The sequence below is a fragment of the Callospermophilus lateralis genome, chromosome 13, assembly GCF_048772815.1.
Source record: "Callospermophilus lateralis isolate mCalLat2 chromosome 13, mCalLat2.hap1, whole genome shotgun sequence".
In the NCBI taxonomy this organism is placed as follows: Eukaryota; Metazoa; Chordata; class Mammalia; order Rodentia; family Sciuridae; genus Callospermophilus; species Callospermophilus lateralis.
In genome coordinates this window covers 12,088,233-12,116,119 of record NC_135317.1, presented here as the reverse complement: position 1 = coordinate 12,116,119, position 27,887 = coordinate 12,088,233, and the positions used below count along the sequence as shown (strand labels likewise).

The following is a 27,887-nucleotide window of genomic DNA, read 5'->3' as shown; positions in this document are numbered from 1 at the left end:
AGAAGCCATTTCCTTTCTGACAGTCTGAGCCAGTTCCTCACCTTCGAAGGTCATTCCATTCCCCTCTCTAGGAACCGGTTCACAGGAGTGGTTTAGCTGTTTAGCTGGCGTGGATCAATGTGACGAGAAGGGACGGCCTCCTTTATGGGAGCTGTGGAAGTCGGCCCTGGGCCAGGCATCTCCATGGTGTCTCTAGGCCACCATCAAGGGGGACACAACCTGAGGGGAGTGTCCCCTGAGGGGAGTGTCCTAGTAAACTACTTGGACACCTCCCCACCTCTGGACTGACTTTAGAAATGACAACCCGCCATATTCAGGTAGTCTGATCAGGATTCCTGTTTCAACAGAAGTGCTAAACTTTAAGTATTTCTCAATAGGATCAAAGCAGTGAGCTTAATTTCTTTATTTTATTCAAAAGATTTATTTTAAACATCTGCAAAACATTCATCAATCCATTACCATTTTATTTTTATTTAAATTCAAATGGCAGAAGTAACAAGAGTGTGCAGAGGAGCTGATCCCATACAATGGTGCCCTGGCGCAGGACCACCCACCTCGTAGCAGCCTCTGCACCATCCATTTAGGTGACACTGTTTGAAAAGGGACACTATCAAGGATTAGCTCTTACCAGCGGAGATGACCTTTCCCAAAACAAAACCGAGTAACTAGATCTTAAGCCAGCGCTGCAGTCACTTCACCCATAGGGCAGTTCCACTCTGAGGAGCACCAGAGACCACACCGCCATTCTCAGCTGCCCAACTGTGCACCACGCATCTTCTTTGGCAACTTTACCAATGGGTAAAAGTTGGGATCAATTCGAGTGTTTCAATATTTCATTGCAATTACCTAAATGTAATTTCTAATAGATACTAGAACAGGAAAGCCTTCAAACATGCCTCTAATAATGGCAAGGGGGGAAATCCCGCTAAATACTCACTAAAAGCTTGTTAGTTACATACACATACATAATTCAGCTTAACCGCTGAAAACATTAAAATATTAGCTCCAATTCCCCACCATATCTTCTAAAACAAAAGGAAAAAAAATGAGGAGGGGCTGGAGATGTAGCTCAGTGGTGGAGCACTGGCCTGTCACGACAACCCTAGGTTCCATCCCCAGCACGGCAGAAAACAAAACAGTGAAGACACTAATATCTGGGCATTTGTCCATTTTTTCTGGAAGGTTATAAACTCAAAATGGCCTAAAATTAGCCAGAACTTTATACAAATTCTCACAAAAATACCTCAAAACTTATAATTTTAAAATGTTGACAGGTTATTAGTTTTTACTCCTTGCTCCATGGACAAAGCCAGTTCTGGAGGTGTGGAAGTTCAGGTCCAGAAGTGCAACTAAGAAATCTTTTCTATCTAAAACAAAACCACCAACTTACAATGGCTGCCACTAAAAATGATCACCACAACATTCACACCAAGTACATTAAAAGGGGTACCGCAGAAAAAGCAATACAAAGCACGTTTACCTAGCACAGATAAATGGTGAAGGTCAGCCAGCAGAGACCTCAAACAGGCACACATGCAAACGCTTGTGCCCACACTTGCACAAATGATAAGAGGGCCTCAGCTGAAAACTGTATGTACAGTGTGCGTACAACTGAGAAGACAAACAACTGAAAACACTTCAAGGCCAATGCCACAACAAAGTCCAGTGAAATGCTAAGTGACAGTCTTACAAACTGGTCTCTTGGGATCAGCCAGGGACGATGCTCTAGGAGATGCCCTCCTCTTGATCAGGCATTTCTGTCTTCACTGAGAACACGTCTGCCAGCATGTGCTTTGGGATCTCGGAGCCCCGGACCTTCAGGGCGTAACAAGCGTTCTCCACTTTGGCTAGACTCTGTTTCAGGGTGTACAGCTTCTTGGAGACCTCATAAGGCCCAGTGTTGCCAATGAAGGAGAACCCATCGTACACCTGGCGCAAAAACTGGCTCACTTCAAAGGGGGTGTCGATGTCCCCATTCCCCACACTGTTAATACACATCCGCATCAATTCTCCAGTTAGATCGGCCACTCCCAGAAGATAATCCACAGGTGTGACTTTCAGTTTCCAAGTGACAAGATGCTTATCCTGTGCATCCAAGGAGGGCTAGAAAACAAAAAACAGAAAGCAATGCACACAAAGACAGCACACTGGAGAGCGCATACGCGGGAACCCAGCCGCCCCAGTCCACTGTATCCAAGTGGAACGCAGCAACTGTGCTAGGGAAGAGGAACCCGCCCGTGGCCTGGGGAGGAGTGACCAGAGGCCCAGGGTGCTGAGATCCATATTGCCCTAGGAAGACCAACTGCCTCCAGCTTGACTAGACAGAGGAAAGTGTTCTTCAACATGGCCTCATGACCTGGCAGCACGAAAATCGCCATTCAACTAACAATTACACAGCCTTCCCAAGCCAGTCGGCCCCTCTCCACTCAACATCAACCACCATGACTGGGGGCCTCTCGCTGCAGCACCCCGGCTCTCTCACACTCCTGTGCCCTTCCTGCACTCGGCCTATGAAATCAGAACCTGGAATCAATACTAAAACCTACCCGTTGACCCTTTACTGGGGAGGATGAGTGCAGCGATCACACCCACGTGGAGCGTGTTCCACTAGGAATTACTAGTTCTTTCAGCGCTCCTTGGCGGTTCCCTCTGCAGCCTCCTCAAATACTCCTCCAACCTTCAACTCCCCTGAGCAACCTACTCTACCCCAAGCCTCTTGGTGTCAGCACAGCTGCCTACTCCCTGGCACCACCTCTCCTGCCAACAGATCCTCACTGCACCCCCAGGTGCTTCGCCCTCCCTCCTCCAGGCCAGTGGTCCCTCTTGCTTTGAGGTTAACACTTCCAAGGATCTCGAGGCATCTCCTCCCACCTCTTCCAGCACCTTGCTGCATTCAGTGTATGCCCTTGGCAAATTATCTGATCTAAAACCTCAGTCTCCTCATCTGTAATATGGATAACAGGACCCTCTCAGAGATTTATTTTATGGATTAAATGAGACAGCACTGACCCCATCCTCAACACAATGCTCCAACACAAGTACACATTCAGTGCTAGCAGCAAGCATCCACGTGCAAACCCTCTCTTCACATCATTCTCTCTCTTCCAGATCACCTCTGTAGTGGTGAGGTCAGACTACAAACTGTATGAGCCCTGGCTAGGTGACGGTGCAACTACAACCGAGACTGCAGGAAGCGGGAACTGCACAGGTGGGCAAGTAAGAACTATGCTTATATAACCTGATGAACTAGTGCACTATTTCTTTTGAGGAAAGCTTAAGGTAAGGAGTAGGGCAGGTTGAGGCCAAAAGACAGATGGGATTCAATGTCACATCAAGGAATCTTTACTTCGAGGTGATGAAGAGTCTCTGAGAAGTGACTAAGGACACAGCAGAGCCCAACCTGCTTTCATCACGATCACTGTGGCTGCTGTGCAGCCAGTGCAGGAATCCCAACGCTGCTCCTCAGAGACCATCTGTCCCCTTCCTTATCACATAGCAAAGGAACGTGGCCCAAGAATCAGCAGAGGTGAGAGGGCTGGGGCGGTAACAGAAATGGTATGTATCTAAAGCTGGCTTCCCAATCATTCCGATGCCTTTAAAATCACATCATGAGTACCTGCCATGTTCCTATCAGAGACTGGCACCTTTTAGAAAAGCAGGCTGGGGGGTGTGGGGTGGAGAGGAGTACATTTATTTCACAAGCCATTCATAAAATGAACTTAAGGAAAACGTTAGTTCTTTGTTTCTACCATGATATGGAGGTTATAAATAAGTTGATTTTAGAGAAAGAAGCATGATTTAAAAATTAACAAACTAACAAATTGGCAGCAATATCTTCCTGAAAATTATTAGTAAAGAAAAGCAATTTAAAGAATAATTTTTTCAAGATGGCTACTATAGTATTTAGGGTGAAATACCATGATATTGCTAATTTGCTTTATAATGGCTTAATTAAAAACAATTAGAAAAAGCAAATATGTCACAATGCTAACAACCACTGAGTCCAGCTTGTGGGCACAGGGCCCTCACTTTGTTTCTACTCTGTACTGTTCTGTATGCTTGAGACTTCGTAATTTTTAAATAAAGTCAGTTTGACAATATCCTCAAGAGGCAAACCAGAGCACAACACCTACTCTATCAAATCCCAGCACCAAATACCCTCAACATTAAAAGGAAATGCCATTTAGGAACGTGGGTCGGCAACCTGACAGTGCATGTGACAACACAGCACCACACCCTGCCAGTGGCACGGCAGGCACTCTGCTCCCAGTCTGTCTGCTTCCCTGGACACTCCTGTCTGGGGAGGAGGGAGTGGGAAGGAACTGTGGCAATCCCAGGTGGCACTAAGAAGCAGGGTCAAGCGGGTCGCTTGTTTCTCACGGCAGCTCACCCACCCTTTGCCAGCAGGCAGGAACCTCACTGGTCGGAGCGGAGCTCCTCAGTAGGTGTCACACACTGCAGCGCAGCGCAGAGCAGCCCGTGGCGTCCTCAAGGCCCGGCAGTCATGCCACATTGGCCCCTGTGTCAAACTAGCTTCCAGCTGATCTACAGGAAGGCTACTACTGCAGCTCCTTCCACCTCCCACCTGCCTATCCTGACTCTCTGGTGCTAAAAGTAATAAACGGTGGGGAAAAAGGCAAAAAAAAAAGGGAAAAAAATTTTATCAGAATTTTATGTCACAATTTTACATCAAAAGGTACATCATTCAAAATGGCCCTCCCTGTGGAATTGCAAATTGATGCAACCACTCTGGAAAAACAGTATGGAGATTACTCAGAAAACTTGGAATAGAACCACCTTTTGACCCTGTTATCTGACTCCTCAGTTCATACCTAAAGGACTTAAAATCAGCATACTACAGTGAGGCAGCCAGTCAATGTTTATAGCAGCTCAATTCACAATAGCCAAGCTATGGAACCAACCTAGGTGCTTTCAACAGATGAATAGATATAGAAAATGTGGTATGCACAATGGAATATTACTCAGCCTTAAAGAAGAATAAAATTATGGCATTTGCTGGTAAATGGATGGAAGTGGAGAGTATCATGCTAAGTAAAATAAGCCAATCCCAAAAGCCAAGGCTAAATGTTCTCTCTGACATGTGGATGTTGACTCATAGAATAGAAGTATTTTGGATTAGACAAAGGGGAATGAAGGGAAGGGAGTGGGACAGGAATAGGAGAGAGACTAGAATGAGCTGGACATAACTTTCCTTTGTTCATATATGAATACATGACCAGTGTAATTCCACATCTAGTATAACTAGAAGAACAGGAAGTTGCACTCATGTATATATAATATGTCAAAATACATTCTACTGTCAGGTATAACCAAAACAAACAAAAAGAAAAAAGGGCCCACCCTGTTGCCTCAGTGTTCTTTCTATCTTAAATCCAGAAAGAAAAAAGAAAGAGTGCTTGTTTAAAAAAATCTACCTGCAAGGGGGCTGGGGATGTGGCTCAAGTGGTAGCACACTCACCTGGCATGTGTGCTGCCTGTGTTCGATCCTCAGCACCACATACAAACAAAGATGTTGTGTCTGCTGATAACTAAAAAATAAATATTAAAATTCTCTCTCACTCTCTTAAAAAAAAAAAAATCTTCCTGCAGGGACTGGGGTTGTGGCTCAGCAGCAAAGCACCTGCCTAGTACGTGCAGGGCGCTGGGTTCAATCCTTAGCACTTCATAAAAATAAAATAAAGGTATTGTGTCCAACTACAACTAAAACAAAATATAAAAAAAAAAATCTACCTGCAAAAAGTCAATTCACAAGAGCTACATAAATTCAGACACAAGCATCATGATCTAAGTGATTCAGAGCTCTCACTATGCAACGATGACTTCACCGGATCCCTTGGGTATGGAGTATGTACGTGGCCTCACTACAAAGCTTGAGGTCAAAGCCTCTCCAACAAGGCTCTGAGGCAGCACCTAGCACAAGGGACCACTGCAGCCCACTTTGAGAAGCTCTGGCACAGAGACGAGACAGAGGCTTGGATGCAAAATGCCTGGTTTCAAATCTCAGTGCTATCACTTGCTGTCTGGCTTTTTTTTTTTTTTTGTCCTGGGGATTAAACCCAGGGCATAACCACTGAGCTACACCCCAGGCCTTTTGTTTTATTTATTTATTTTTTAATTTTGGACAGGGTCTTACTAAGTTACTTTGGCTGGCTTTGAACTTGCAATCTTCCTGATGGGATTACAGAAGCAAGCCACCATGCCTGACTTGTGTGATTTCTTGTTAGCTATTCTTTAAAAGCCTAATTCCTTCTCTGTAAAATGGGGTGATAATTCTCACAAGGTTAATAAAAGAACTAATGACAGTGCTTGCTTTAGGCAGAAGAGTGTTTCTTTTCCCAATGTACCCCAAGCTGTTCCTCTTCTATCCCTAAGTAGAACATTTAAAAGCTCTATTTCCCTGGCTGAGAATCTAAAATCACACGGTTCATACCCATCTCAATCTTCTCCACATGGAGCCAGTCCATCCCCTATAACCATGAAGCCATTATATATATTATACAAATGAGAAATATTTTAAGTTCTCACAGTCTTGTTTTCTTTTCCACTGTCTTCTGTTGTAAATACCAACTCTTTATTAATTTCATCCATACTGATTAAGGACCGTGTTTTGATGAAGTGTTGAAAAGAGACAGCTTCCACATATTCCTGTAGTCCTGAAAAAAAAAAAAAAAAAAACAATCACTAAGGGAAGACTAAACGAATAGAACTGTCACAGTCCGAGACTTTCCCCGACCACCCCTCTCCACAGCAGAGTCCACCAGGCCTGTGCTGGCGAAGGCAGCGCAAACTTTTTCCTAGGCCTTTGTACCAAGGCTGATTGGTCTGACGGCCCCGGCTCTCATGGTTGGCTAGCTGGAGCAAGGCATGTGCTCCAGTGCTGTCCCTGCTGTGTCAGCAGTGCCTTGCACAGAGCAGACATAAAGACTAAATAAAGACATCTATTTTTAAAAAAACAGGTAATGTAATGTAATTCCATTTAGTTGTGGAAGAACACTTAAAAACTAGGAACATGCCTGTTGTGAAAACCTACAAAACAAAGTAGGAGCACAGGTTCACTCTGGGAGGTGAAGTTCTGCATAGGGTGGAGGGGTGCTGGCACCACTATGGACAACCGACACCAGGAGCTGCCCGGACCCAACTCATAGAGGGGACCCTGTCACGGGCACTGTGCCTCGGGCTCTTGAGCTGTTATAGAGGGTCCTGCCTGCACTGCTTTAATCATGTCCCCTAAAGTCTGACATGCTATATCTGACCTTCAAAAAGCATTCATCTAAAGAGTATCACCAAGTATTGGTCCTGATCTGGTCACGTCAAGCCAATACGGAATAGACCAATTTATGAGTCAAGTTTTCTTGGTCCAGTTTTTTCCCTCTTTTTTTTTATTTTAGATTCACTTAATTATGACAGCAGAATGCATTTCAATTCATAGTACACATACACAGCACAATTATTCATGTCTCTGGTGATATGAAGCAGAGTCTCACCATTGGTGTCTTCATACATGTACCTAGGGTAATGATGTCCATCTCATTCCACCGTCTTTCCTACCCGTGCCCCTCCCTTCCCCTTCCTCCCCTTTGCCCTATCTAAAGTTCCTCCACTGCTCCCATGCCCACCCCATCCCCATTATGGATCAGCATCCACACACATCAGAGAAAACATTCGGCCTTTGTTTTTTTTGGTTCAGTTTTCTTAAAGTGGCATGAATGTTTTATGAAGTAGTATTAACTTCAGAGCCACATGAAAAAAGACACATGGTAGAAAAAAAAGCTGGACCCCTCCCCATACCGTCTACTCTGCTGAATTTGACATTACTTCACACATAGCTATTTCTAAGATCACCAACATTTTTAGCAATACAATATTATTCTTTTATATCACTCGGGAGCACCGTGTTGCAGAAGCAGCTAGAATTCTTGTTTGATTGCCACATAATGTAGCTTCACTAAGATGGACTTTAAAACAAAGTTGGAAGAGCGACTCGTAACACTCCCACTGCCAGGGCAGAGACCACCGTGCTTGATGCACGGTATTCACACGGAGCTCCAAGCCTGGAGGTTGGTTCCACTCAATTTTACCACCTACAAATTAATTTTTTTGGGGGGCGGGGGATTTACTGGGGATTGAACCCAGGGGTGCTTAACGACTGAGTCACATCTTCAGCCCTTTTTTTATATTTTATTTAGAGACAGGGTCTCACTGAGGCCTAGTGCCTCACTAAATTGCTCAGGCTGGCTTTGAACTTGCGATCCTCCTGCCTTAGTCTCCTGAGCCGCTGGAATTACAGGTATGTGCCATCGTGCCCGGCTGCTAGTTTGCTTTTTGACTGATTATTGGCTTATTCTGTTACGGTCTAGATCTAGGAATGTTCCCCAGAAGCCCATGTGCTGGGATACGCAGGAAGTGGAAGGACTGGACTAAGATCTGTAACCTCATCAGTGGATTAATCCAATTGATGGATTAGTGATCTGGACTCACTGGGTGGTAACTGCAGGCAGGTGGGGCATGATTAGAAGAGAAGAGCACTGGGGGCCTGCCCTTGGGAACTCCACCTGGCTGGTCAAAAGCCCAGCAGCTGTCCTCTGCCACCGCCCTCCCACCTAGTGCTCTGCCTCTCCTCAGGCCAAGGGCAGAGGAGGCCCTGACCACAGAACCTAAGTGCTCTGAACCATGAGCCAAATAAACTCTTCCTCTAAGCTGTTCTTGCCAGGCATCTGGGTGGTGGTGATGAAAGGGGAGCGTAGCTCCACCTATCACTGAACTGACTCCTCCTTAACTACACAAGGCACTCCAATGCACTGTGCCTACCCTCAGCTCAGCTCCCTTCCTCCTCTTGCATGTCCACAAACTCCTTAAAAGGCTTGCTCAACCAAGCGACACAGACCCAAGAAGAATGTCCTTGTGTACCACAGAGGACCTGGGAAGGCAGAATCTCAGCCTTTCACTGAGGCCCAGGGGCCCAGATTAGACACACCTTCTCCCTACTGGTCTCTGTGAGCAAAACAGCAATTTAGCAAGCAATGCTTGTTCACCATAAAATGAATTCTATCACCCTGCTTAGAGAACAATGGTGATTAGAATCCTTTTGATTTTGTTTTTAGAATTAGTTTCATTATTGCCAGGCATGATGGCATACAACTGTAATCCCAGCAACTTGGGAGGCTGAGGCAGGAGAATCATAAGTTTAAGGCCAGCCTTTGCAATCTAAAGAGGCCCTGTCTCAAAAGATAAAAAGGGCTGGAGGTATGGCTCAGTGTTAAAGCACCCCTGGGTTCAATGCTCAGTCCCACCAAAAAAAAAAAAAAAAAAACCATCTTAACCATTTTTAATGTACATGTCAGTGGTAATAAATACATCCCTAATAGTGTACACACCATCACCATCTCACCTTGTGTGGGGTGGGGGCTGCTGGGGAACCCAGGGCCTGTGCATGCCAGGCAGCACTCTATCACTGCACTACGTCCCCAGCCCCTCCAGAATCCCCTCATTTTGCAAAACTGGGATCTTCTTTTAAACAGCATCTCCCCATTTTTCCCTCCTTGGATACCAGCAACCATCAGTTTTTCTGTCCCTGGTTTTGACTACAGACCTGGCATAAGGGGAACCACAGTATCTGTCCTTCTATGACTGTCATTTCACTTAGCTTAAAGTCCTTAAGTCTCATCCATGTGCATCATGAATCAGAACTGCCTTCCTCAATGAGATGGAGAAACACTCAACGGTATGCACAGCCACATTCTGCCTCTCTGTCCACCCTTACTCAGGTGGGTTCAGGTCACCTCCAGCTTTTGAAGAATGCTGCCGTGGACAGGGGGCAAGCACCCGCTCAAGCCCCTGCTGTCAAGTCTCATGGGTCTTTACCCAGAAGCCCCGGATAAAACTGCTAACAATAAAGATAAGACGTGAACAACAAGCCCTGGGCCTCTCTCAGTGCCCATAGAACCTCGCTTGGCTGCATTACCGATAGTCCTTCCTTCATGACAGCTGAGGCCTGAAGTCAAGTGAAAAGGGCTGTAGTTCAAATGCTCATGCTTTCCCCGGTTTTACCTGCTTTACATGCAGCTCCACATAAACACGCCCACTGTTCTTATCTTTTCCCACTGAATTTCCACTACAACTTTCCCCAATGCTTCAACATCATCTCCTTTTTAAAATATATATATTTCTTTTTAGTTGTACATAATATCTTTGCTTTAGTTTATTCATTTTTATGTGGTGCTAAGGTTTGAACACAGGGCCTCACATGTGTTAGGCAAGTGTTCTACCGCTGAGCCCTGGCCCCAGCCCTCAATGTCATCTCCTAACGCTTACTTTCACAGTCCTACACTCCTCTGTGCCTACGAATTCTCAGATCTTTTTCTACATATAAAATGTTTTGATACATCCCAATTAAGGCAGCCCTCATAATTCCCACCACACAAAACTTGTGCTTCAGGGAAAAATGAAAGCCTGTCTGACTCATAAACGCAACTCCATCCCCTTGACAACTGGGCTCCTGGCCCTTTCCCCACAGATAGGACCTTGTGGAAGAGATCAAATGCCTAATAAATTGATTCAAATAACCTTCTCTGTTCATTCTCACTAATCTTATGAAACTTTAAAGTGTCCTGGCAAAAATAATATAAATTTTGCTATTCAAATATTCTGAATTATCAGCCAGGTGTGGCGGTGCAGCACGTAATACCAGATGCTCAGAGATAAGGCAGGAGCATTTCAAGTTCAAGGCCAGCCTCAGCAACGTAGCAAGACCCTATCTCAAAATTTTAAAAAAATAAAAATAAGGACTGGGAATGGAACTCGGTGGCAGAGTGCTTATCTGGCAGGCATGAGGCCCTGGGTTCTATCCCCAGGACCACAAATATTTGGAACTATCTAGACAGTTGTATTTGACTTATAGTTATCTTGGATTTGAGTCCATTAAAAAAAAATATATTGCTACAGAGAAAACTCAGAATCAGAAGTCCTGATTTATTCATTGGGAAAAAGTCATACAGAATGAGAGGACCCAAAATGTATCTGTGGTGCCACTCTCTGTCAGACATGGGTAGCTGTCTGATGTTAAGTTTTCCTGAGGTCATGTTAAGTTGTCATTGGGACACTCAGGATATGTTGACAAAAGTCACTTCAGAAGTAAGGTGGCCAATTCTGTTCCACAGAAATTAGGTTTCATATTGTATCACCGAGAAAGTTCAAGGACAACTGGCCCAAAACACTGAACGGCATTTTGGTCACAAGTAGATAAAAGGATGTTTAGACAAGCTGTGCTTAAACTTGATGACAAGGACATCCGTTATGTTCAGCATATAATCCCCAAGGTGAAAATTCTCAGCCTACTGCCACATGTCATCAAACAATGCCTTCCCCTTTGCCTTTACCTTGGATAAAATCCAATCAGAATTATTTACAGAATCAGCTTCCAGTAAGAGGGATGTCTAGAGGCTGACTTCATGTAATTTCTTTTTCTCCTTGTTTCCCTATTAGAACATATACAGGGAAACTCAATAAAAGGATTCTAAATATCTTTCCTCACTCTTTTTATTTTATTTTATTTCATTTTATTTTTTTGTAGTTATAGATGGACAGACTGTCTTTATTTTAATTTGTATGTGGTGCTAAGGATCGAACCCAGTGCCTTGCACATGCTAGGCAAGCGCTCTGCCACTGAGCTACAACCTCAGCCCCTCTCATTCTTATATTATATCTTAAGCAATACACATTTAGTCCAATTCTCCCATCAAAAACCATATGCAAGGGCTGGGGTGTAGCTCTGTGGTGGGGTGCTTGTCTGGCATGTGAGAGGCCCAGGTTCTATCTCCAGTGCCAGCAAAACAAACAAACAAAGCATATAAAGGTAAACAGGTGAGACAGGCTTTGTGATAAATCACAACCTCACGTCTCAATTTCATTAGCATTCTTTCTAGAAACTGTTTTCCACAGGACTCAGCGATCCTGCCCCGGGCTGTACCTGAGAGGAGGGAAAGCAGGTGTCCACATGAAGGCTTGCAGGATGGTAACAGCAGTGCCACTCACAGGGGCCAAAGGGGAAACTGAGCAGCAGGTGAGCTAACATGGTACCCTCGGGTAATAGACTGCAAACAACCAGCATGGGGGACATGTACGGGAAGTCCCGACACATGCCAAGATACAGACAGCCTTGAAAAGATGAAGCTACCTGAAAGCAGCCTGACTCAAAAGGCCACATGCTGCTTAACTGTATTTACATGAGATGCCAGAGGAGAAACTCATACAGACAGAAAGGAAATTAGTAGTTGCTAGGGCTTGGGGCAACGGCAGATGATGTGGCAGCACACTGTTGTGTGCTCCACCACAGCGTGATGCACAAGAGTCTGTGAGGACAAGGAAGGGCCTCTCTGACTTGGTGCACCAGCTCCAAAACAATGAAAAGACCCATCCTTACCAAGTGAGACCTGGGCTCCAGAGAGCCCCAGGAAAGCAACAGGAATGTTCAGAGGTATAGAGGTTTGAAACACTTCCAGGGTGGGAGCTGATGTCCTCCACCACCCTTTGAATTACAAAATCACTTAAAAATTACCTGAATACTCTTAAACAAAATGAAAATCTCGACAAAAAGCTTAAAATCTAAGAATAGGCATATACCCAAATTTTCCACTAAATCAAAAGAACACAAAATTACCACACTGGGCAGAGAAGAAATTACTAGTCATCCATCGTCTCTTGTTCTCCTTGGTACAGAGGGACCTTATTTCCTACTCTCCCCTGCAGTCGGATGTGGCTGTGACACTGGCCCATAGAAGTGGCCAAAGTCCCTCCTGCACGTCCACAGCTGCCCCAGAAACCCTCAGCACCTCCCTCCACTGTCCTCCTTCCCCAGCCTCAGTCCTGCGCTGACGCCCTGGTGGTTCTGACACTGGTGACATCAGAGGCTGGACAGCCGCGTCCCTGAACAACCAGGTGGGCAGAGCACGCTCAGCACCACTACTGCACAGCCTGCATTGAGAAGAGAAGGAAATCACTTCCACCTTGGCGAGCCACCAGGATGCCACCGGCCAGCCATTTGTGTCCCCACTTGGCTTTACCTTAACTCACCAAGGTCTCTGGCACTTCTCTTAAACAGATACAGAGATATTCACATCCTACTTCGTTTTCTAGTATGCCTTCCCAGTTTTGCTAATATGCTGAAACTATCAAATTTCTCTGTAGGACTATAATGGAATTCAGAACTTTCTTATTGGAAAATACATGGATTAAGTGTGATACATTAGTATCAATCCAATTCCAGCTACTATGTTTAATAGTACTGGAAACATTTTCTTTTAGAAAAAACAACAGTGAAATTAAAAACTCACAAAGCAAACCATCAGATAAAGGATATGGCTGGGAAAAAAAAGGGTCTTTTAAAAATAGTTTTGTTCTTCATTGTTTCAACATTTTTCAAGTACATACAAAAATAAAACCTTTGCAGAGACTTGAATCTACATTCCAATAAGGGAGAGGGAGATAATGAAGAAACAGTGTAAGTTGTTTGGTGGTATTAAAAAAGAAAACAATTAACATATGCTGGTTTATAAAGAAAACCTTAATATCTGGGGTAAGCAAGACAGAAGCCCTTACTAGGACTAGATTCTAAAGTCAAGAGGTAAACTGAATCCACTCAAAGATACCAAGGACACCCTTGGTGGCTTACTACCTTGGGCGTAACTTCTGTGATCCTCAATTTCTTAATTTGTAAAATGGTAAAAATAATTTAGGGGTATTGCAAGAATTGAAAAAAATCATGAATATAAGAATAGTGGCTTAAAAAATACCTCCAACAAGTTCAGTGCGGTGGCACATGCTTGCACTCCCAGCTGCTTGGGAGGCAGGGAGTACAGGAGGACTACAAGTCTCAGGCCAGCCTGGGCAACTTAATGAGGCCCTGAATCAAAAAAAAAAACAAAAACAAAAAATTATGGTGGTGTGGGGGTACAGCTCAATAGTAAAGCACCCCTGGGTCCAGTACCCAGTACCAATTTAAAAAAGGCTAGGGACAGAGATTGGTGGCAGAGCGCCCTGGGTTCAATCCCCAGTAGTGCCAACAACTAAAAGGAAAGAAAGCAATGTGTAGGAAACAGACCTACGGTTTTGCTGTTGTTCAACACAAGGATACTCATGTCTGTACTCCACAATACTCCTTAGGAAATGGTCTGTGTGCCACTATACTTAATAGGCACATAACTCCTTTAGTTCAATGCCAGAAATGTTTTATCTCCAAGTCAAAAGAACAACTACTTGGAGTAACACCAAAACAAACACATAACAATGACAAGCAGCAGGCAATTCGTAAGCACCTTATTGTTAACATACTCTAATTGTAAATAGTCAATTTTATTAAATAAGTGTCAGAAAAATTTTAAGTCCTGGATACTCTTTGACTGTTTTATTCCTTAACTTTAAAAAATCTTTATTGCTTCAACTGAAATAATTTTAAGGACTTTCTGCAGCAAAGGAATCAAATCCCTACTTTTTAAAATCCAAGAGTAGGTTATTCTCAAAGAAAACTCCAATAAGGGCCTGAAACAGACAAGGTATGCACTAGCGTCCTCAGTGACACAGTGAACAGAAGTCTAGAGCAGCTGTGCCCATCCCACTCCCTCCCAACCTGAGGAACATCACTGGCAACCAAGGCAAGCCACACCTCAGAGCTGCAAGGTGTCTTTGGAGTGGTTATGCACGTGGCCCTGGCTGCTGACACTCTTTCCCCATCCCTCACCTGTGAGTTAAGCGAAGGACATGCCAAGTAGAGCCAATGGGCCAAATCTCAGATGTCCCACTCAGTGCCTGGGGAATAGTGCAGAACAGAGCCTAGCCATAACCTGGTAAGAAACCGGGAATCTTGATCCACACAAGAAAAATTACATCACTTTTCACCTTTGCAACACCAAAACTGTGAGGAAAACACACAAGTTTTTATAAAGATACACAAGAGTATATGTGTGTGTATGTATGTTACCGGGGATTAAAGTCGGGGCACTAAACCACTGAGCCACATCCCCAGCCCTTTTTAGATTTTATTTTGAGACATGGTCTCAGCTAAGTTGCTAAGGGCCTCCCTAAGTTCTGAGGCTGGCTCTGAACTTGTGATTCTCCTGCCTCAGCCTCCTGAGTGGCTGGGATCACAGGAATGTGCCACTGCACCAGGCAAAGATACAAGTTTTAAGGACAGATCAACGTGACAAGTGGGGACAACTGTGGTCAGCTTTTATATGTTGCCATCAAGTTTTTGTATGACAGGTTTCCTGCATGATGTGACGGAAACAATGACAGGACTACAGAGCTCTTCAAACTCGCCTTCAGTCACTCAAGCCAACAGGAAGCTCCAGAGACCTGCAACTGAGACTCTGCTCACTGTGATGCAGTGAGACAGGCTGTGCTGCCGCTTCAATTAAAGTCTTTCTGGAAACCTGGCTCCCCAACACCAACCCCAACAGGCAGTGTCCCTCAGGATTTCAAGTGCACAACCAACACAGCTTCTACTGAGACTGGCTACCTTTCCACTGCTCCAGCTGTGGGAGGTGAGGTGGCCGTAACTCACCAGGATCTCCCTTGAGAGCGTGGCACTCAGATACAAACACGCTGCTCCTGCCTCATCTCTGACAAGATACACACGCAACTGTGGACAGAGTTCCAATTTGGACAGAGTTCCAATTTACCTTTTCCCCAAGGCACCTCTACTAGGAAGAGCAAAGGTGGAGGACAAGAGTGTGAGTCAGAGATGGCCACCGACACCGACCCGCCACCAGCCAGGAATGAGAGTCAAGGGAAGCCACCAGAGGTTTTGACAGAGAGCACCACCCCTAAGAATGAATGGCTCTTCCCCAGAAAGGGAAGCACTGCCCACGTGGTCCCCAATGCAAAGAGCACCCTTGGTAAAGGAGCAAAGAACTCACGTGTCAACACCAGCTTTTCTTGGTTTTAAGAAAAAATGAGGTACAGTTTACCTACAGCACTACACCAGTCAATAAATGAATCTTCACGTGTGTTTATCTATGTAACCACCCAGATCAAAATGTAAAACATTCCCATCACCTCAGGAGGTTCCCTCGTGCCCCTAGTCAACACCCTGCCGGCCACCCTATTTCCTGGAAACCACTGTTCTCTCTTCTGTCTCCCACATCAGACCTGCCTGCACTCACATACCACCTAAGAAGAAAGATACAGCAAGTGCTCTTCTGGGCCTGCTTATTTTGCCCAGTGACCATGAGATTCCTGTGACACTGCTGCAGATATTTGCCATTCTTATTGCTTGTAGTAGATTTCATAAAACTACATCATTCATGTATCCACTTTCCTACTGACGGACACTGTGATCACTGTTCAATTCAGGCATTATGACAAGAGATGCTCCGGGCCTCTTCAGGTCTTCTGCGTTGTACAGCGCAGGCTCAGGTCCAAATGCCACCAGCTCATCCTTTAAGTCTCTGTAACTGGGCCACACTGGGGGCAAGGAGAGCTCACTGGGGTCCTACTTCTGTGTTATGCAGTCCATCAGGACAATAGCACCTTTTCATATGCACACCAGCCATTTGGATGGTCTTTATTTGGGTAGGGAGGGCAGCCTCTGTTCAAGTTTTTTCTTCATTTTTACAATATTTTTCTTTTTGATGATTTGTAAGAATCTTTATCCAAACGTGTATTTTAAATGTCTTCTCTCATGTTTTAGCTTGCTTTTTCACTTCCTTATTTACGACTTTCGAGAAATAAAACGCCTTTTATTATTAATTGTTCAAAACATTACAAAGCTCTTGACGTATCATATTTCATATATTTAATTCAAGCGGATTATGAACTCCCATTTTTACCCCATATACAGATTGCAGAATCACATCAGTTACACATCCACTTTTTTACATACTGCCATACTAGTGTATGTTGTATTCTGCTGCCCTTCCTATCCTCTACTATCCCCCCTCCTCTCCCCTCCCCTCCCCTCTTCTCTCTCTACCCCATCTACTGTAGTTCATTTCTCTCTCGTTTTTTTTCCCTTTCCCCTCACTTCCTATTATAAGTAATTTTGTATAACAATGAGGGTCTCCTTCCATTACCATGCAATTTCCCTTCTCTCTCCCTTTCCCTCCCCCCTCTCATCCCTGTAGAATGCCTTAACTTTAATGATATTCAATTGATCCACTGTTCTTTAACAGGTACTGTATTCTGTCATTCTGAACTCTTTCCCGCACCAGGTCATGAAGATATCTCAGATATTTTCTGCTAGAAGATGGGCTTAGCTTTCCCTTCACCTTCCCACCAACATGTCTGACCTTCTCACCTTAGTGAAATTCATCTTAGATCTGAGGTGGTACCTTCTGACAATACAAACTGAATGCATTAAACCATGCTCATTACTGATGGCTATTATTTAAAAACAAATAAGCTGTGGGAGGCCAACTTTGCATGGGACTGGGTCACACTCCCTGGCTGGGTGCTGAGGCACTCAGTCACAGAAATGAGGCACCCTTCTTGGGTGCAAGGGTCGGTGTCTCGTGCATGGGTGTGTCTTGCTACAGCCACATGGGTGAGGCTATGCTCACCTGTTCCTTTGTAATATAACCCCTTGCCCTGTTTAGGATAGAATCTTCCATGGAAGTGCCTTGTGTGTGTGTCCCCTTCTCTTACTATGCCCTTGGGTGTGGGCTACCCAGGTGTCAGTCAACCTGCTGACAGTGAACATCATGAAGATAGACTCAGCCCCCTGAAATCTGACCCCTTGCCTCATTTGAATAGCCTCTCCTCAATAAAAGGGGTCAGCGCATACTCTCGCTCTCTCTCTTTCTACGGACCCTTAAGGTCAGAGGAGCCGTCACAGCCCAAAGAAAAAGGTATTTGTGTCTCTTGTGTGGTTATTTTGTGCAGCCCAGTTAGCCCAGTTTATCTGGAGTGACCCCTGAGCCTTTTAGTCGCGAGATTAGAAACCTGGCAATAAGCCTCAGATATGAACTAACAAATGACAGAGTTGGGTCCTTAACTCCTCTGGGAATGGCTGCGACAACTCCTCGCAGACCTGGGCTTTCATATTAGTCTCCAACAGTGCACCTCACCTCCAAGACCCCACTGCACACGCAGCTACCATCTGACACCAAAGCTGAAAGACAATTCATCATTTCTGAGAAATATGTGCTGAAACTAGACACACATTGATCAGACAGACAAGTGAACACGTGTCCCAACCCTGCTGCAAGTCCTAGGGTAGACCTGGGTGGCACAGCACCTCTCCCAGCAATGGACTTGGGTTCAGAAGAGGACAGAGGAAAGGACTCAGAACTCTGAATGTTCACTCAACTCATAGGACAGCGGTGACCACCAAGATTCTTTAAAATAAACAGATAAAACCCTACCCTATCCCCAGGCTCCCAGATGGAGTCACAGTGGGAGAAGTTTGGGTTCATCTGGCTAAGGGACACACTCTCCCCCATGAACTACCAAAGTACAACTGAGAATCACCATGAAATTTTCCTTTGTGAGAAATGAGATATGCCCTATCTACTGAATAAAACCAAGACAGTTCATTCTACTACCTTTATATTTCCAATTACCATATTAGATCAGTATCTATTGTTACACAGTCAGAAAAATAAAGCCAACTGAATGTTTTTAGACAGTCTTCACAAAACAGCCAATGTGATTTTACCAGATATCAACTAAAATTCACGCAACTCAGACATAAATCATGTAGCATTTTTTCTAAAACAAAGCTGCCACTGAGGTGAAGGCAGACTCACCCGTGGTGATGGCTCGGTGGAATTGATGCATGTCTTCTCCTGACAGCTCCTGGGCTACCTGCAATATTTTTTGTCTGACACCATCCAATTTAACTTCTGATTCAGTGAGTATTTCTTCCATATCAGGAGCACTATAATTAAGATATTGGGAACTTTTAGAAATTCAGCCAGATGCTTTAATAATGAAAAACCAAAATCATCCAAATATGAGTTAACTGGACTAAATATCTATGTATTTGGATACTTCTAACCCTTATCTACAATTATATTTTATTAATAGTATGGAAAATGTTGTAATATACTATCAGCACAAAAATTAATTTTAGACAGGTAAGAAAAAAATTAACTGCCACATTCAATGAATATGTATGGCATATCTGTTTCCATTTAATGGAATAAAAATTAGAGTATTAGAGAATTATCTTAAAAGTTCTAAATGGTGGTGCATGCCTGTAATCCCAGCTACTCAGGAGGCTCAGAAGGAGAACTACAAGCTCAAAGCCAACCTCAGTAGCTTAGGGACCCTCTGTCTAAAGAAAATAAATAAAAATGGCTGGGGATGTAGTTCAATAATAGAGCAACCCCTGACTCAACACCCAGTTTTAAGTTAGGGCTGGGGATATGGCTCAGGGATGGAGCACTGCAAGGCACTAGGTTTGATTTCCAGTATCACGCAAAAAAAAGTTTTAAGGGGCTGGGGTTGTGGCTCAGTGGTAGAGCACTCGCCTAGCATGCGCGAGGCACTGGGTTTAATCCTCAGCACCACATAAATGTAAAATAAGGATATTGTGTCCACCTAAAACTTAAGAATAAACATTTTAAAAAAAAGTTTTAAGTTAGTGAAGGAACACCTCAATAATGTTTTTGATAAAAGAAGGCTATCACAGTTGGCCTTACCTAATGCTTGACAAGATACACAGTGGAACATCAATCACAGCTACCCCTCTGGAGTGGCATCTAGAATTTGCAACTAGAATCTCTTTTGGAACAGGACCCAGATATATGAGCTGGGAGCTCCAGGGAAGGCACCTTTTACCCCACATGGAACAGAGAAGCAAAGGAAGTTGGCCACATGAAGTATGAAGCAAAGGAAGAGGCAACAGTGAAAACTGCGAGACACACAGCGGCATCTGCGTAATCACTGCCGCGCACTTCCCTGCTCTGTTTTCGCTACTCTAGGTGGCTTCTTTACTTTCAGCCAAGACATCAAATACAGACACTCTGCTTAGAACAAGAACATAGTAAGCTGGGCACAGTCGCCCACACCTTTCATAGCTCAGGAGGCTGAGGCAGAAGGTTCATAAGTCCAAGGCCAGCCTCAGCAACTTAGCAAGACCCTGTCTCAAAAAAGGGCTGAGGATGTGGCTCAGTGATTAAGCACCCCGAGTTCAATCTTTGGTACCAAAAAAGAACAACGTAAAGTCCTAAAGGAAGACAATAACAGAAAAGTCAAACAAAGAAGAACTTTCAAAGACAAGTAGTTGATAATACCATGTGCTACAAACAGGTAAAATAAAACGGCAGTGTGTGCACTACAGTTAACAGTATGAAGGTAATAGAACACTTTAACAACTGAAAGAGTGCAATGAGTTGGAAACAAATGAGGATGACCCTACCTTAACATTTATTTAATATTAAATTTTCACACCTATTACCAAAGTAAAACTTGAATGTAATAAGCTCTAATAAATAATCCAAAATTTATTTTCTCAAATAGCTATATCTGAATGATTGATCTTCATAAAACAGAAAATCCCTGGTTGCTCCAAAATTAAGAATTTTCCCCACCTATTTTTAACAAAACATTTAGTTTTAAAATGTACTTGCTGCTAATACTCTCTGATCCCAATATATTCACAAAGACACCACATCTGACAGCCAGTGACTGTTCATTGAAGTATAAAAAATATATGTAACTGTATCCAACTGTAACAAATTTTAAACAGGCTTACGCACCTTGTAATCCTATGGAGGAGAAAAATGGTCCTTTTACTTTCAACGGTTATGTCCCGGCTGAGTTTCACCAGCCTCTCGTACTTGTCATGCCGCGCATCCAGTTCCTGCTGAAACGCTGAGAACACAGATGACCATAAGCAGGTGCGCGCTCACGAGGCGAATGCAGGCGTGGTCGCAGCCATCTGCCTTCACTTGACGAGGAACATAAGCAGAACACGCAGTCACCTAGTCTCAAACACAGGAGGCAGGACACTGTCCTCCAAATACCTTTCTGTACATGACAACAAGGCACAGAAACACACCATTCATGAATCCCTGAGGCTAACAGAGCCCATGAACTGCATTAAAGCAGCACTGGTGGACTAAATGAAGATGAAAGGAGCTTTGTGAACTACACCTCAGTTCCTTAAAAGCTAAAAATATGACTATCACACATAAGTATCTAGTAATACTCCAGTCAATTTATTATAAATCATGTGGAACCTGGGGGCTGGGCTTGTGGCTTAGCGCCAGAGCGCTGGCCTAGCATGTGCGAGGCCCTGGGTTTGAGCCTCAGCACCACATAAAAATAAAATAAAGGTATTGTGTCCACTACAACTAAAAAATAAAATATTTTTAAAAAATTAAAAATAAATAAATAAACCATGTGAACTTAAAATGCACATTATTTCACCTTGTAACTATACTGCATTCAAACCAAATGTACTTGAAAAAATACTATTTTCAAGAAATAAAGAGGAAAAAAAAAGATTGAAAATTCACAATCATTATGTGAATTGGTTTTATTTTAACTACAGGGATAAACCATAGAGTATTCAGCAAACCAGAGAAAGTCATGGGAGAGTCAGTGTGAAAATGCAGTCAGAAACATCACAACTTTAATAAGACCAAGCGAAGACCAGCTAAGAACTGAGTCAGACAACACAGGATGTGAGAAACCTAGAAAAAGAGGCTGGGGCTGGGGTCAGTAGCAGAGCACTTGGATAGCATGTGTGAGGACTGGGTTCTATCCTCAGCCCCACATAAAGATAAATAAGTAAAACAAATATATTGTGTCCACCTACAATTAAAAACAATATTAAAAAAAAAAAGAAAAGAAATCTAGAAAGAGTGGGCTGGGACACAGCCCACTGGTGGAGTGTCTGCCTAGCATGTGCAAGACCCTGTGTTCAACGCCCAGCACTACAACAAAAAAAAAAAAAAGAAAGAAAGAAAGAAAGAAATCAACCAAGGGCTGGGGCTGTAGCTCAATGGCTGAGCACTCACCTTGCATGTGTGAGGCCCTGGGTTCAATCCTCAGCACCACATAAAAATAAATAAATAAAAAAGATTTTGTGTCCCATCTACAATTAAAAAAAATAATTTTTTTAAAAAAAGAAAGAAATCAACCAATCAATCTAGGAAGAGGAGAACCAAGGAGAAAACTAGAAAGTAAGAGTTCCCAAGAACAAGGGGAGGCTGAAAGCAGCTGTGGTATCCAGTCTGATGATTCATCCTGACACTGTGAAGAGACAACACTATGTAACCACGAGAGTCTCCTTCCCCACTTTCACTCCTCTTTTCCTTCCTGATTATAGAACAAGGCATTGCACAATCTCTAAAACGTCTCGCCCCAAACATCCTTTGCTTGAATGTGACCACTCTGACTCCTATACTTACTGTTTTTCCTGACCCTGTATGAGCAATTATTGCTCAAGGCACTACTGAAGGGAATTTCTGTTTATACTGGTGAAATATAATTGCTTTTAAACTAATAAATTTTCATTTCTTCTGCTCAAATTGCTTTTGACAAATATTAGGAAAGATTTTTATTCTAATTGCCTTTATTTACAAAAAAATCTAATTTAATATTATCAAATACAAAGTGTTTTTTAAGCTTTTTTAATAAACTCTTCACCATGTACTGCTGTTTCAGTTCAAGATACTTTCCTTACTAAAATTTGTAGCAAGTAACAAAATTATTTTTATTACTTTTTAAAAGACCCCATCTGAGGCATTGGTATACTTATAATGGAGAAAAAGGTATAATTTTAATTGAAAGAAAATGTTTTACCTTTTCTACAATACAAAGCTCATTTTATTATACTACACAAACATATACATATATAAATAACATTAACTAAAACAGTCAAACACCAGGAGTCTCTAGACATATTAAGATCACCTGCAGGAAAAATAATGCGCAGAATCCAAGATATTCAAATAGTGAAATCACACCTCCCCTGGCCTGCTTTCCTGCTGCTCCTGATTCACACTGCTGCCTCTCTGTAACACCATTCCCACTGACCACCTCATGGTACACACTTCATCACTCAGAATGGCAGCTGCCCCTTCTCACTTCCTCTCCAGACCCTGACCATGCTTCACTGGTTCCTTATTTCCCAACATTTATGCTTCACCAGCTAACATTCTATTGTCTACTTATCAGTGTGTTAACTGGTTCATTCAGGAAGGCAAGAGCTCTGTCCTCACCACCACATCCTCAGAGCACAGGACAGCAGTGAAGGCCCAGAGATAGATGTTGAAAAACACCTGACTTGCTAGCTAAAGTCACGGTAATACAACATGCTGGACAAAAGCACATCTACAGTTTGAAATGAATCCACCACCTGCCAGTAGCATGCTATGTCCCATAAAAAGATACTACAAATCCACCTGCCCACTGAGCACTGCCTCCAGCATGCAATGAACTGTCCTACCCTGTAACTGGTGGACGGCAGCCTTTCTAAATGATGTTACGCTGCTGGAATTCACACTATAACTATTCATTAGAGCTACTAATACAAATCAGTTCTAAAGCACTGTTCAATCTGCTGCATGGTCTTCCCTCATATCCCGCTATCTGCAGAAAAGCAGAACAATCCATTGGCAACTAAAAAATATTTTAAAATAAAATTGATATTGTAATGTGATTCTGCAATCTGAACAATCAGAAAAATGAGAAATTATACCCCAATTGATTCAAATGTATGAATTGCCAAGATAAAATTGATATTATAAAATAAGATTTTAAGTTTCTTTACTCTTATACGTCAACAGTAGTAAAATATTCATCTAATGACTGACTCCTTTTAATGAAGTAAGTTTTGTACCTTTGACAGCAAAGTATTTCTTGAAGCATCTTGGGTTTAAGTTTAACCAACCACATCATCTCATCACATTTTCTCTGTAAGATAGTGTTCTCATTGAAGACCTTCCTGGGGCTGGGGCTGGGGCTCAGTGGTAGAGCACTTGCCTGGCATGTGTGAGGCACTGGGTTCCATCCTCATCACCACATATAAATAAAACAAAGTTATTGTGTTCATCTACAACTTAAAAGAAAAAGAAAGACCTCTGCTGAAACCTCCTTCCACAGACCTATAATCTTTACAAGGACACTTGGCAATCTTGGAGGAGAATATTTTAATTTGCTTAGAATACAAAATGGCTAGAAGGCAAAACTGCATTTAAAAATATTAATATGCACAAAACAATTATTTACTCTATAAAAATGAAAAGGACAAAATCACCTTATTTCTAAAGTACATGGAAATCAAAGGTTCCACTAGAAACCAAAATATTCTTAAATTGCAGACATGCCTTACTTGGGTTCTCCCACAGAGGAGGCTCACAATGAGCATTTTGTGAAAAATGTAAAGACATGCCCGCCTTTGTGAACATGAGATGTGATCATAAAATGACACTAACTGCTTACAAAAATTACCTTTAATTAAGATAAATTAGCTTTCCACATAAAATATGTATATCTCCAGAAAAGAAATGCCTTTTTTCACATTGATGACTTTCTCCTGTTCTTTGCTTGTCTTCCTGTCCTCATGGCTTCACCAAGCTATAACTGACTCATCAAAATTGTGCACACAGGCTGGGGATGTAGCTCAGCGGCAGAGCACTTTTCCAGCATGTACAAGGCCTTGGGTTTAATACCTAGCACCAAAAAACGATCATGAATACATACAGCATACAACCTGATGCTAGTACACATGGACACCGTGACATCCTCATGCTAATGAGCACAACCATCACCTCACAAAGGTCTATTTTTATGTGGCTGAGAATATTTCAGAGCTACTTGGTAAATTTCAAGTATCAACTTTCCAAATTCTCAAGCATCATCATTGAAATGCCCATAAACCACTTACTTCTCTCATTAATGACCTTATTTCAGAAGCATTTTCACACCAAAGACCCAGAAGTTGCCTGGCTTATAGGGAATCAACAGATATGTTCTGCCAAGAATTAAAAAGCAAGAACTTAAATAAACTATTAGCCAAATTAGTAGCTGGCCAGGACCTCAATTATAATTTTTATAAGCAGCTTTTATTACTAAGATGAAATTAGGCCAAGATTTCATCCAATATTTCAAGGTAATAGACATTTATTATTTAATCATATACTGTATTAAGAATACTTCAAGTCTCACTATGAGCTGGATATATTAATTTTACAAAATTAATATAAAATTAGATAAGATACAATTGTTATCCTCAAGGAACTCAGGCCAGTATCAGAGATAAAACAAATAAATAAGATGTAATTGTGTTATAGCAAATATACATATTAGGTTTTGCTAAGAGATATCAATAACCATCTCTTCACTAAGTGGATGGATAATGAACATGTTTACCACCAACAAGCTATTTAAACCGGATCTCAGAGAAAATCGTGATTCATCAAATAGGCAATGAAGGCAATGAATTAGGAGCAACTCCAAGCTGTACTAAGCTGTATCAGTATGCTCTCTGTTCAATTACAGCTAATTTTCTTGAATCACTGAAGATCACTGTAGGTACTGTGCTAGCCTCAAACTATCTGAGACTCTCCCCTTTAAAAAAAAAAAAAAATGAAACCTAATTCCTTTCCCCTTAAACATGAGGTGGTTTTAAAATTGCCTTGCTTCTAGCAAATACAATGTGGTAAAAGTGACAGTGTGTGATGTCTGAGGTTTGCAAGTGAAGGGCCCATGGTTTCCTCCTTATTCTCTCTAGGGAAAGTAGGTGCCATTCATGAGGACACTCCCGCAGCTCTATGGCCAGGAACAGAGAGCTGCTTGTAGTTATAAGGCTTAGACTGTGAACAGCTCAATTCCTCAAGCCCCAATCTAGCTTCCAATGACTGCCAGTCAGAACCGGCCAGGTGAATACTTTCCTTGTTACTGAACCACAGAAACTATGCAGTACAGGTCAGCAGACAGAGGGGGCAGAGGAAGGATTTTGTCTTGTGGTTTCAAAATGGGGAGAAACCTGACCAGTTTAGTAGGCTGAGAACAAGGCGACCGTGGATCTATACGCGTATGTAATTCACTAACAACGTTCCCATCCCGTGCCAGGTCACAACAGTCTGCCTTCAAAAGACTGGTTAACAAAACGAACACACACTGAACACGAACATGCTAGGCAACCAGCCGAGGCACCACGACCAGGCCCAGGGCAACGTTCAGGCCCGTGCCGTGCTCAGTACCCACTGCCTGCCATTCACCCGTGCCCTCAGGCCAGCGTGGGGCAGCGGGCCCTGGAGTCACGCCTCTGAACTCCAGGCTTTCCCGGCAGAGCCACCTGCGTGTCCATCGCGGCAGCCCGGAAAAGCAGGTGCACAAGGACGCGCCGCGGCCGGCCCCCGCCCGCCAGCCCTGGGCACTTACACTTGAAGGCCAGCATCACGGGCGACGACGCGCTCACATCCTTGCCCTCTCTGCGTTGGCCGTGCGGAAAGTTGTCGTGCTTCCTCTTCCTGAAGCCGCCCGGGCCTGTGCGGAAGAGAGGGGCGCTGGGTGGACTCGCGCCGCCGCGCCCTCCCGCCCCGGCCTCCCGCGCCCGGGCTCCCAGGGCCTCCCGGCGGCAGGCGTCGCCGCTGCGATCCGACGGCGGCGCAGTCCGAGACCCGACGGTCACCGCGCCCGCGCTCGAGCCCTCCGCGGACGTCACCTTCTTTGCCGCTCATGTCGGGCCGCCTTCGCTGGGACGCGCGGAGACTGCAGGCCGCGGAACGCAGCACAGCGCCCGCGCAGCGGTCGACAAGACAGGACAAGGGCCTGCGGGGCAACCGCGAGACGCGTGATGGCCACGCACACCGGAAGCGCGCTCGCGGCGCTCCCCGGCCGCGCACACTTCCGGCTCTGTCGCCGGCGCTCCCTGGGCCGTGCACCCTTCCGGCGCGCGTGCGGAGTCCTCGCCGGCTCTCTCCCGGCCGCTCACATTTCCGGCCCCGCCGCCGGAGCACCTCCACCGTCCGGCGCTGCCGCCCTGCGCGCAGTGCGCATAACCTGGGCGCGCGGGCGCAACAGTAGCCCGGAAGTCCGACGGGCGCCGGCAAAATACCTGGGCCCGCGCTCTGCCGCCCTCCGGAGACGAGCTTCTGAGAGGACTTGAGGCCTAGGGCGTTCTGGTCCCGGCTCCGGGCGTGATCCTCAGACCTCCGCATGGCGCCCCCTCGAGGGCTGGTGGCAGCACCGCCGGCTCCGGGCCTACGAAGGGCAGGACTGACGCGTGCGGGCCCGCAGCCCCCTGGCTGCACCCTCGCGACGATCCCCGAGTCACGCTCGGCCCGCCGGCGACTTGCAGGCACGTACTGCATGCAGCCTTCCTGTTGATCTAGAAGCGAAGACGCATCAAGTGACGGGTTTGCTGCACGTGTTAGTGACGAGGCCTATCAGGAGTGCCCGAAACCAGGCGCGGAGGCGCAGGCCTGAGGTCCCAGCGGCTTAGGAGGCTGAGGCTTGAGCCTCAGCAACCGCAAGGCCCTAAGCAACTCAGTGAGACCCTGTCTCTAAATCAAATACAAAATAGGGCTGGGGATGGGGCCTAGTGGTCAGTGCCCCTGAGTTCAATCCCTGGTATACGCCCTCCCGCCCCCGACCCCGAGAAAAAGGAGAGCCCTAGGAGTGTTCCTTTCTTAGGAGAGTAACCCACCAACGCTTGGCACACCTTTGCAGAGCTGAGTTCGAGCTTGACTAGCCAGATTCCTTGCAAATAAAGGAGGCCCTGGGGACCCTGCATGTGGATATTAGGCATATGTTTCTCCCAAGTGTGTGACTTCCGACCCTGGTTGACACCCACCAGTATTCCACTATTTATATATATATTAGTTGTAGAGAGACACGATACCTTTTATTTTTATTAATTTATTTTTTTTATGTGGTGCTGAGAATTGAACCCAGCGCCTCACATGTGCTAGGCA

At 44.3% G+C, this 27,887-nt stretch overlaps 1 protein-coding gene across 5 annotated transcripts; it reads right to left on the bottom strand.

Moving 5' to 3' along the window:
- Positions 1-438: 438 nt before the first annotated feature.
- Positions 439-27,294, bottom strand: Tsnax (translin associated factor X). Of its 5 annotated transcripts, none has more exons than XM_077105096.1 (7): positions 27,029-27,294; positions 26,353-26,457; positions 20,715-20,829; positions 19,656-19,787; positions 18,759-18,889; positions 6,547-6,674; positions 439-2,103 (listed from the first exon to the last, which is right to left on the bottom strand). In XM_077105096.1, the coding sequence occupies exons 1-7, from the start codon at positions 27,282-27,284 to the stop codon at positions 1,726-1,728; spliced, it is 1,245 nt and encodes a 414-aa protein (XP_076961211.1). In that variant the 5' UTR covers positions 27,285-27,294; the 3' UTR covers positions 439-1,725. The 5 variants fall into 5 exon arrangements, with proteins under 5 accessions (XP_076961211.1, XP_076961213.1, XP_076961212.1 ...); XM_077105098.1 differs by lacking the exon at positions 27,029-27,294 and adding an exon at positions 26,636-27,004; XM_077105099.1 differs by lacking the exon at positions 439-2,103 and adding an exon at positions 3,547-5,549.
- Positions 27,295-27,887: the final 593 nt, after the last annotated feature.

Coding starts and splice junctions, on each gene's coding strand:
- Tsnax (XM_077105096.1), bottom strand. CDS start 27,284: ATGCAGTACGTGCCTGCAAGTCGCCGGCGGGCCGAGCGTGACTCGGGG. Junction 6,675..18,758: donor CCACCGAGCCATCACCACGG/GTGAGTCTGCCT, acceptor TTTTTTTTTCAG/GACTACAGGAATATGTGGAA. Junction 2,104..6,546: donor GTGGAAAAGAAAACAAGACT/GTGAGAACTTAA, acceptor TTTGTTTTCTAG/CCCTCCTTGGATGCACAGGA.